We start from the raw sequence: 10368 nt of genomic DNA, 5'->3' as shown, positions 1-10368 counted from the left end.
CCCGGAGCCTGACGGGAGGGGGCGGGGCGTGGGGCCCCGGAAGCCAGCGACTGGAAAGGGGTGGGGCGGGGCCTGGGGCCAGCGGTGAGATGGCGGCGGAGGCTGCGCAACCCGGCCCTCGCCGCGTGGGCTTTGTGGGCGCGGGCCGCATGGCGGAGGCCATCGCGCGGGGCCTTATCCGAGCAGGTGGGGCGCGCGGGGGTGTCGGACGCCGGCCTGGTGTGGGAGGGATGGGCATGCCTGGCCAGAGCTCGCCTGCCCAGAGGGTTGGATAGCGCAGCGCCTCTGGGCGGAGCCTGGGCCGCCAGGGGCCTGCGCGCGAGGGTCGCTGGGTGGAACGCGGGCCCCGCCCTCGGGACTCGACTTCCTTCTGAAAACGGCGGGAGTCAAAGGCGCCTGTCCCCACAGTGGCCACCAGCGGCATGTGGCTGTAGAGCACTTGAAATGTGGCTGATCCGAATTGAGAGTATATAGAATAAAATGTACACCGGGCTTAGAAGATTTAGCATAAAAAAGGGAAAGTAACGTATCTTAGCAAATTATGTGTTGGAAGGGTACTATTTTGAGGTTAAATAAAATATAGCGCAATTAACTTCACCTGGATCTTCTTGTTTCGTGTGACTACTAGAAAATGTAGTTACATATACGACTCCAGTGATAACTTCTCTTGGACAGCGCTGGCTTAGAGCCTGGGATCTGGCACCAACTCTCTGGCCTTGGTCGAGTTGCTTAACCTCTCTGAGCTTCCAATTCCTTTTCTATTTTTATGGCAGCTTCACTCCTAGTGGCACCCTACAGGATTTCTCTGCCTCCACACTATGGACATTTGAGGCCAGATCATCCCCTGTGGAGAAACTGCTTTACTGTAAGGGATGACAATTCTGTCTCAACCTTGCTTCGCAGTAATTAGAAACCTTTACATGTGGATAATGGGCTGGCTTCCTGCCTTCGACCATATATCAAAGTCCAAATGGGTCAAAATCAGTCACAAAATAGTTTACTGCAAATTTCAGTTGTTTTACTTTTAAAGCCCAACAGTATCGCCTGCCTCCCAGGGCTGGATTCGTGTTGAGCACAGTACTGGTATGTGTGTGTAGTGCATAGTGGACATCACAGTCATGATTAATCAGTTCTGGGCTCAGGTTTGGGGTGCACTTCTGCCGTCCTGTTTCCGACATTATAGAAATCTAACCTTCATACTCCACAAACAGATGATTTCTACCAAATAAGCACTTAGCCTTTGCTTGGACGTCCCAGCACAGATGCACCCTGTCCCAGGGAAGCCCACCCCCATGGGGCCTCCCTACCCATCATGCCCCCTGTTCTTCACACTTCCAATCCCTAAAGGCAAAGGCCCCTGGGATCTGTGTCCTCACAAGATGAGTCAAGCTCCTGGCACATGTCCAGCAGGGCCTCTGGACTCAGCAACAGCAGCAGCAGGCAGTGGCGGTGACTGCCAAGTAGAATTAAATGGATCTGCTTGCCTGGTCCTTGCTGCATGGAGCACCCCTGTTGAGCACTTGGGTTCTTGGAGAGTCTCAGGCCAGCCAAGGGCCAAGATGGCCCAGGCATGGCTGAACCTGCCAGTTTTCAGTAAGGGGCAGGCCAGACTGGCTCCCCCCCCCTTCCTTCCACCCCACCTCCTCAATAACACCAGTCCTTTGCCTTTCTCTCCAGGAAAAGTGGAAGCCCAGCACGTGCTGGCCAGTGCACCAACTGACAGGAACCTCTGTCACTTTCAGGTGAGCTGGGACCCACCTGAATTGAGGCTTCCCCAAGGGTCCTGGGGGCTCTTGGCTCCTGTCCCTCTGAGATACTTCTTGAGGCCAGGAAGTGTTGCTTATATAAAGTTTGAGACTAGCTGGGCTGGGCTGGGGAAGGGAAGGTCAAAGGCCAGAAGGAAAGTCAAGGTTGTGGAGGACCAGGGCAGAGTAAAGGGGTGTGGGTGTTTGCATGTGTGAGTGTGCACGTATATGTGTATATGGACGTGCATGCATGCGTGCATATGTTGGGGTGGGTAGGGATGGTCATGGGCACTCACTGGGATTGGAGGGCTCACAGAGGTGTTGACATCAGGGTGTCTCTGAAGTTCAGGGTTGGGCCCTAAGCAAGAGTGGGTGGTCTGGCTGAGTCTGGGTCATTGGGAGTGGGGTAGGGGATGCCGGCATTTGTAAGGGGAGAGACTCATGGTAATGCAGGGTGGCCTCCAGCCCAAAGGGCGGGATTTAGGAAGATGTCCACTTACCCTATCCTGGTTCCTGTGTTTCCGGTATAGGCTCTGGGCTGCCAGACCACACATTCCAACCAAGAGGTGCTTCAGAGCTGCTCACTCGTCTTCTTTGCCACCAAACCCCATGTCTTGCCAGCTGTCCTGGCAGAGGTCGCCCCCGTAGTCACCTCTGAGCACATCTTGGTGTCTGTGGCTGCTGGGGTCTCTCTGAGCACCCTAGAGGAGGTGAGTGGCTTGTGGGGATGAGGCTGTCGCCCCAGAGTATGCTATTCTGACCAGACTCAGCTTCCCAGCCTTTGCTGTCTGTCCCAGACCATCTCCATCCTGGGCTCAGTATGGGTGGGACAGGTGGCACACAGCCTCCTAGCCAGCCTGCCAATGTGGCTGGGTGGCTCAGGGGACTGGGGTTAGGGTTCTTTCTGGCACTGCACCTGGGAAGCAAGGGAGGGAGTCTGGCTGAGATGTGTGCCTGCCTGGCAAGCCGATCCCACAGGTTTCCTGACTGCAGCCTCTCTCTGGCCAGCTGCTTCCCCCAAAGGCCCAGGTGCTGCGGATCTCACCCAACCTGCCCTGCGTGGTCCAGGAGGGGGCCATGGTGATGGTCCGGGGCCACCACGTCCGGAGCAGTGAGGCCGAGCTTCTACATACTCTGCTGGAGGCCTGTGGGCAGTGTGAAGAGGTGCCTGAGGCCCACGTGGACATCCACACTGGCCTCAGTGGCAGTGGCGTGGCCTTTGTGAGTGTTGCCTGGCCCTCCCCACCCCCACAGGCCAGCCATCGGCCAAGTCCTTGTGGCTGCCCCTACTCTTTGGACTGGATGGCTTGGTCCCTGGCTGCCCATGAACTTTGCTTTCCCCCACATTATTTCCTTCCTGGGCCTTTGAGCTGACCCTTGGCAGACCCCTGGGCTCAAGCCTCGGCCCTGGGCCCTGCTCTGGGCCTTGTTTCTGAAGGTTCTGAGACTTCTCCAGGCTGGATCCTATGTCCAGGGGAGTGTTGGCTTTGATACTGTCACACCTACAGGTGTGTGTGTTCTCTGAGGCCCTGGCTGAAGGCGCCATCAAGATGGGCATGCCCAGTGGCCTGGCTCACCGCATTGCCGCCCAGACCCTGCTGGTGAGTGACTGTGGCCCCAGGGGAATGAGTGAAAGGTGATGGGCCTGGATGCTTCTTGGGAGCAGCGGGGATGCATGACAAAGCTGGCTGCACAGTGGGCTGAGCTGGAGAAAGAAGGGGCTGCCTTCTTCCCTGGAGTCACTGGCCACCAACACTCTTCTCCCCAGGGAACAGCCAAGATGCTGCTGCAGAAGGGGCAGCACCCAGCCCAGCTGAGGATGGACGTGTGCACGCCTGGTGGCACCACCATCCATGGGCTTCATGCCCTGGAGCAGGGTGGGCTGCGGGCAGCCACCATGAGCGCCGTGGAGGCCGCCACCTGCCGGGCCAAGGAGCTCAGCAGAAAGTAGAGTGCAGGTGCTAGACATGGGCCACAGCCCCTGGGTCCCCAGAGCAGGCCTGCCTCCCCCATTCCCTTCTGGATCCTTCCTGAGCACTGTGGTTCCTCTAATCTTTAGGAGCCTTGCTGGTTATTCCCCACTTCCTATACAGGGAACATGAGGGACAGGACTGGAGGGGATCCCTCAGTAGTCCCTGCACCCAGGCACAAGGCCTCATGGTGATGGCCCACCGTAAGGGGTAATGTAGGTTTTGAGGGCCTGAGCACTGGCAGTAATGGTCAGGTGCCCGTAGCTGGCCGGTTAGCAGAGGCATGAGCAGAGCCCCTGGCACAGGAGCAGCTGTGTGGCTGCAGTCAGCTCTGACTTGTGGGGACATGGGAATTTGCATGAGACCTGCTCCCCTCAGTGAAGCCAGTGGTGCTATGCCACTACATCTGTTTTATCACTACGTTGGCCTGTGACCAGGTCAGGGGGCGCTGCTCCAGGTTTAGGAGGATGGGCCTTGGCCAGTGGGAACCACACACCTGACTTTAGCTGGGTGTTGGTCCCTCCCCCAGACCCTAAGCTCCTGGCAGGTGGCAAGTGGAGCTGGCCCTGATGACCCTTCTTAATCAAGTCCTAGAGGGTCCCAAGGCCTGGCCTCTGACTGCAGGACCTTGCTCTCCAGCATATCCATGAACAGACCAACAGGCTGGGGACTGGGGCCCGAAGCAAGGCCTTGGGGCCTTTTGGTGGGGGGAGTCACCTGCAGCCGTCTCCTGCACTACCCCCAAGGCTCACTGAGGCCTCACTGCCTGCAAAGGCCCCAGAGGCTGGAGCTCCCCTGACTTTCCCCAGTTCCCGCTGCCACCTACCAGCTGAGGAAAGTAGTCTGTAAGGTGTCTGAGGCTCCTGCGCAACAGCTTTCCCATGCCTGCCTGGTGGCCTTGCCATCTGCCATACACACAGCCCCAAGGTCTGCCCCTCCTCCGGGGCCTCCAGCCGCCACCCTATTCCTGCCTTTGTTTGACCCTGGGCCTACCACTTGTTAGAGGAGTCAGCCTGAGAATTTCCACAGCAGGTTTCTTTACCTGTGAAATGGGAATAAAGTCACTATCTGAGAGCGTGGAGTGACCAATATTTAATGGGAGGCCAGTAATACCAAATTCCAGGGGACTGGCAGCACATGATAGTGACCCATAACCATCACTTGAGAGCCCTGCACCCCAACTCACCCTCAGCCATACAGCAGTGGGTCCCAGCAATGCATCTCATAATCCTTGGGGACTAGGGTGGGCTGGGCCCAGCAGGCCACTCCCTGAATGAGATGCACCTTGATGTGCCCCCAACCCAGCCCTGCCCCAGATGGTGGTGGCCTATGACAGGACACATTGATTCAAGAGGGGGCAGGGTCACAGTCCAATCCTTGGCTGGCCAGGTCTGTTCACCTTATACCACAAGGCTAAAGTGACTAGAAGCTGGTGCATATAGTGGCTTCTTCACTGTTCCATTTTTACACTCTCCCCACTTTTTCAACATGAGTTTTAGATCCAAGCACTGGGTCAAAGCTACACAAATAAGACTTTAGAACGGATATGTGTATGAAGTTGGCACATTCAGCCTTTATTATAAAATACACTGGGCCCATCTGACCAGGTGAACACCATCAGCGATACTGGGTGTGAAAGGGCCCCTCACAGCATGCCACCCACCAACCCACAGTCTTCTCAAGGATATACCACCAGAGTCAGGCCTCACCTGTGGGCACCCTTACCATGGGCCAAACTGCCCAGGGCCCTACTCCCACCTGGGCTTTCCACAGCAAGCCAGACCTGCACTTGGGCCAACGGGACCTTCATCTGCAGTTGACATCTGGGGGGGCCAGTTCCCAAGCATGCAGCCCTCTCAGGCAAGATGGTGCCCCCTGACTGTTGCAGCCTGGTCTTACCCCCCAAAACAGATTTGGGTGCTTTCAGAAACCTGTGCATGCTTACCTTCCCTGCCCACTGCCAAGCCCACAGGGGAGCTCTCACAATACCCTGACCAGTGGCCACTGGAAGAGCAGTTACACTGTCTTCATCAAAGGGCTGTGAATAGGATGGGAGAGGCTGATGGCTTTGCCCCCAAGCACCAAGGTTGCAGGGGTCCCCACACCTCTGACAGGGAATGTGTAATCCTCCAGGGCAAGTTTCCAGCTTGCAGGCAATGAATGAAGGGATTCTAGCAGCATCAACCCAGTGGTACCCACCACCTCATTCTCAGGTCATTACAAACCAGGGTGACAAGCTCAAGAGACTATGGGCCCAGCAGATAAACAACAATGAAGGACAGGCTGTGGAGTAAGGCCACCAGCTGGGATGCACTTCAGCCATTTTGCTGCAGACAAACTCTGGGGTCTCCTGCAGGAAACCTCTAGCCAGGTGCCCCATTACTTCACACCTAGTTGAGCCCAGGGAGATGGGTGACTTGAACCAGTAGCTGCACTGGGATGGGGCCCCAGGGCAACCCAGGATCACAATGACCTGTTGGGACTGTCTACAGGGCTAGGTGCCTGCAGCCTCCACCCCAAGGCACACATGACACCTTTGCCTCCATTCTAGAGAGGACACCTGTACAGGCCCTCTTGTGAGGGGGTCCCCCACTCAGCAAAGCCAAAGGCCTCTGGACCGACACTTGACTGGCACTCAAACTAGCTTCTCAGGGCCCCATGCCAGACTGGACTGGCCTGGTTTTACCAGTGCCCATTCAGGGCCACCCAGACAGGCCAGAGCTTCCCCCTGGGGTGCAGCCTTGGTTCTCCTGTTGGGAGGGGGCTGGTGTGATGTGAGGCAGCCTGATAGCTAGGCACAAGGTCTGACACGGGTCCCACAGAGGGCCAGAGAGGGCAATGCTGATGCAGGCTGAAGGGCCCCTGCCAGGGGCCACCTGGACTGTATAGAGCCTCAGGTACACCCTTACCTGCTGCCCATCTAGGCCAAGGTCTGCCTCCCACACCCAGAAGTCTCCTGGCCCTGGGTCCCTATCAACAGGAGTGATAGATGGTATAAAAGGCAGGACTCCTGAAGCCCCTGGCCAGTTGTTGGGTTAGAGACCCAGGACCAGCCTCAGACTGCCAAAGGTTCCTCTAGGTGTGCAGACTCCAGACAGCTGGCAAGGGAGGCGTCAGGTGCCTACCTCCTCCGCAGGAGCGGCTGCCCTGGGCCTGGCTAGCCAAGGCTCACTTCTCTTGATGCCAAATTCTCCACACCTTCCCTCAACTTTCAGATTTAAGGTGTGTGTGTGTGTGTGTGTTTTGACTGGGGGCGGTCCTAAGGAACTGTTTATGTTCTTGGACTTGTGTGGCTATTGCCCCAGGGAGCCCTTTAGCACCTCCCAGAGGTGCAGCCATTCCACAAACACACTGTCTGCAACCTCTGGCCTCCAAGATATCTAGGGGCAGGAGACAGTGCCAGAGGCAGGCAGTGCCTCTCTGTCAGTCCCCTGCCCCTCTTGGCAGCATCTCTGCAAAGGCAGCACCCAGGAGGGACAGGCATCTCTGGGCCCCAGACCACCAGCATGTATCTGAATCCAGAGTGGATGGGGCAGCTGGGTCAAAACACAGGCAGCTTTTCTACCCTTTCAAACTGCCACCCAGAAGTCCAATTCCTGGGCTGGGGAAGCAGCCACTCAGCCATGCCCTTGCCAAAGAGGGGAGGAGCCTGGGGCCCTAAGGCACTGCAGGGTTGTTCAGCGTGGTTGTCAGTTTCACCTGCCCCCAGCTCTGAGCAGGTGGGTGGCCTTGGGCCCTGGGCCTGGACAAAGTGGGCTATGGCTGCTGGGAGTCCAAGGACCCTGTCCAGTCATTGGTCAAGTCACCAGGCCCCAAATTCAGCCGCATGCCAACCCCACAGAATAAGAGCTGTTTGGAAAATGTATTAAGGAAAATTAAAAGTCCAAGTGGAACAGAAATCTATACCCCTGCTGCATCCAGAATGTCAGGAGGCCTGAGTGCTAGACACCATCCTCCTTTCCCAGCCCAGAGAACCCATCCTTTGAGACTGAAACACCCCCTGCTGCCTGCCCCCCATATCTGTAAAAATGGATTTAATGTGATAAAAACAAAACTGAGGGTGTCTCCCCCCACCGAGAAGCCACAGCTGTGGCAGTGGCACAGGAACCACACAGCACCAGGGCTCAGGGTGGACAGGAGGACCAGGCTCTTGTCCAGTGCAAGTTGACAGATCATGGGGTTGAGGGTGGGCCAGGCCGGAGGCCTCAGTCCCATGAGGCAAAGGCAGGAACACAGGGCCCTGCCCTTTTATAAGTGCTGTGGTGTGTGTAAGCCAGGTGTGTGTGGGAGGGGTCCTGGCTAAGACCACAGACCAGGCTGCCCAGGGAGGAGGAGGCGGAGCCCGGGGCCTTTCTTCCAGCTACCCCCAGGAGACTGGAGGGACAGTAGAGCAGGATGACCCTTCACCAACAGAGCCCCTCCAAACATGGCAGGGCCAGGATCCCTGGAACCCTAGCCATGGGGTGGGCCACCCTAGGGGAGGGCAGAGGGGAGACTGTGTGTGTCCCCTCCCTCCAGGTGCAATAGGACAAAGGCCCCAGGGGGGCCAATAGGACTGGCTTGGTCACACCCCACTGTCAGGGGCTTCAGAAGACCCAATGCCCCCCAGCCTCCTGGCTGTGCTGATCAGTGAGCGCAGCTGCACCAGCTTCAGTGGCCCCACCTCCCGGGGGTCCTGGCTTTCCAGCCACCGAAGAGCTGTCTCCAGACCCCGAACAGCCTCCCCAGCAGTGGGCACAGCAGCCTCCTCCTCCCCACCCTCCATGACAGGGGGTAGGCTGCCAGGGGGTGGAGGGGCCACAGGGGCAAGTGTAGGGGGCCGGCCAGGGCGTGCCTCCTCTCTGCAGCCCTCAGGCAGCCCCCCATCATCATCCAGGTGCAGCCACTCAGCCACCTCCTCAGGTGCCAGGCGCTTGTATGCCAGGGCGGCCAAGTGTGTGAGGTCGCTGAGCACCCTGCTGTGCTCAGCTGCCTCCTCAGCCTGGCGAGCCCATTGCCCAGCACAATCCTCTGGCTGAGGCTCGAAGGCCGCTCGCAAGCCCAGCAGCCAGCAGCGTTCGATGCTGCCTGCCTGCACCAGGTCCCAGGAGAGGCCAGCCAGGTGGAGCATGTCCTTGAGCATGAAGCTGCGCATGAAATCCAGCGGGGAGCCCCCTGCGCAGGACACGGCCAGCCGAAGCAGCTCCCGCTTGTACAGCTGCTTGAAGGCAGCCACCACTCCCTGCTCTAGTGGGGCAGGGATGTGTGCTCGGCTGCTGCCCTTGGACAGGAACAGCACTCGCACAGCCCCATCAGGGGTCTGCAGCTCCTCCGGGTGGCTGAGGGGCTCAGGCCGGAACCGCCTGGGGGTCTCCTCTCTCTCCTCCAGGGCAGGCATCCTGGCAGCTGGGCTTGGGCAGGGTGGGTGGGCGACCAGCAGCACAGCCTTCTGCTGTAGGCAGCTGCGGCGCAGATAGCGCTTGACGCCCGGAACGAACTCCTCGAAGAACCAGCCCCGCAGCAAAGGGCGACTGAGCCAGGCATCTGGGCTGTAGCGGTAGGAGGCAGGGAACTTGTCCTGGTTGTGGTGGCGCAGGCTGGGCGGGTCGGGCAGCCGCCCGATGACTAGTGGCTTCAGCTTGTGGCTGCCAGTCAGGTTAGCGGCCAGCAGCACTGTCACCCGGTCGTCCCGCCAGCGAGGGCCGCAGCCCCGGGCCCCCAGGGGTGCAGCCTGCTCCGGAAGCAGCTTCCAGTAGAGGCCGGTGACGTTGGCGTTGTAGATCTGCTCATCGTCATAGCCGCCCTCGACGGGGGCTGGCGAGAGCGGGACGCGGCCCGGCAGAGAGCCGGCGCCCGGAGGCTGCCCGGGCTCCTGCTTGACCGGCGAGCCGGGAGCGGGGCCGGCAGCCGGGGACTCGGCCTCGCCGTAAATGCGCTGGCTGGAGATGCCGTGGCGCTTCTGCCAACGCCAGAACCAGCCGTGGCTGGCCTTGAAGGTGCACTCGGGCCCGTAGATCTGGCGCGCGAAGGCCTCGGCCTGCGCCTGGATGAGCGGCCCCGACAGCGGCACGCCGTGCTGGCGCAGCGCCAGGAACCACGAGTACACCGCGCGGTCGATCTCCTCCTCGTTGGCCAGCCGCATCTTCTTGCGCTGCGTGCCCACCTCGCCGCCCAGCTGCTCCAGGAACCAGCGCAGCTTCGGCTCGTCCTTGAGCCAGCCGCGCAGCGTTCCGCCAGGCACGCCGAAGTCGCGGCACACGCTGGCCTGCCGCTCGCCGCCCTTGACGCGCTCGATGGCCTGCAGCTTGTCCTTGATGGAGTAGGCCTTGCGGAAGGCCATCTTCACCGCCACGCGGGGCCGCTCGGCGGGGGCCGGGGCGGGGGCGGGGGGCCGCGGCGTTTGCGCGGGACATCCGGGCGGGGAGTGGCGGCCGCGGCGCGGGGCCGGGCCCGCCGGGGAACCCGCAGGGTACATGGTGGCGGAGGCCGGAGCGCCGGAGCCATAAGCCCGCCGGCCGGCCGCTCGGGCCGGCGTTGGGGGCGGAGCTGGCCGCGGCCCTCCCCTTTGTCTCGCCGGCTCCGGGGCGCCTGCGCGAGCCCCGCCCCCGCGCCGCTGGGACCGTCCCCCGCGAGCCGCGCCGTGCGTGCGGGCCCGCCCCTCAGCCCCGGCCGGA

At 60.0% G+C, this 10368-nt stretch overlaps 2 protein-coding genes across 2 annotated transcripts; one reads left to right on the top strand and one right to left on the bottom strand.

The window, feature by feature from the left end:
• The first annotated feature begins 89 nt into the window (after positions 1-89).
• On the top strand, positions 90-4794 carry PYCR3 (pyrroline-5-carboxylate reductase 3). The gene is made up of 6 exons (XM_016222030.2): positions 90-186; positions 1678-1742; positions 2276-2455; positions 2754-2966; positions 3254-3346; positions 3514-4794. Exons 1-6 carry the CDS (start codon positions 90-92, stop codon positions 3694-3696), a joined length of 831 nt encoding a protein of 276 aa, XP_016077516.1. The 3' UTR covers positions 3697-4794.
• A 468-nt stretch (positions 4795-5262) lies between these two features.
• Positions 5263-10169, bottom strand: TIGD5 (tigger transposable element derived 5). Its single transcript, XM_016222029.2, has one exon. The coding sequence runs from the start codon at positions 10167-10169 to the stop codon at positions 8280-8282; it is 1890 nt and encodes a 629-aa protein (XP_016077515.2). The 3' UTR covers positions 5263-8279.
• Positions 10170-10368: the final 199 nt, after the last annotated feature.

This window comes from Miniopterus natalensis, chromosome 16, assembly GCF_054644295.1.
Source record: "Miniopterus natalensis isolate mMinNat1 chromosome 16, mMinNat1.hap1, whole genome shotgun sequence".
Classification (NCBI taxonomy): Eukaryota; Metazoa; Chordata; class Mammalia; order Chiroptera; family Miniopteridae; genus Miniopterus; species Miniopterus natalensis.
This window is presented reverse-complemented; position numbering and strand designations above follow the sequence as displayed.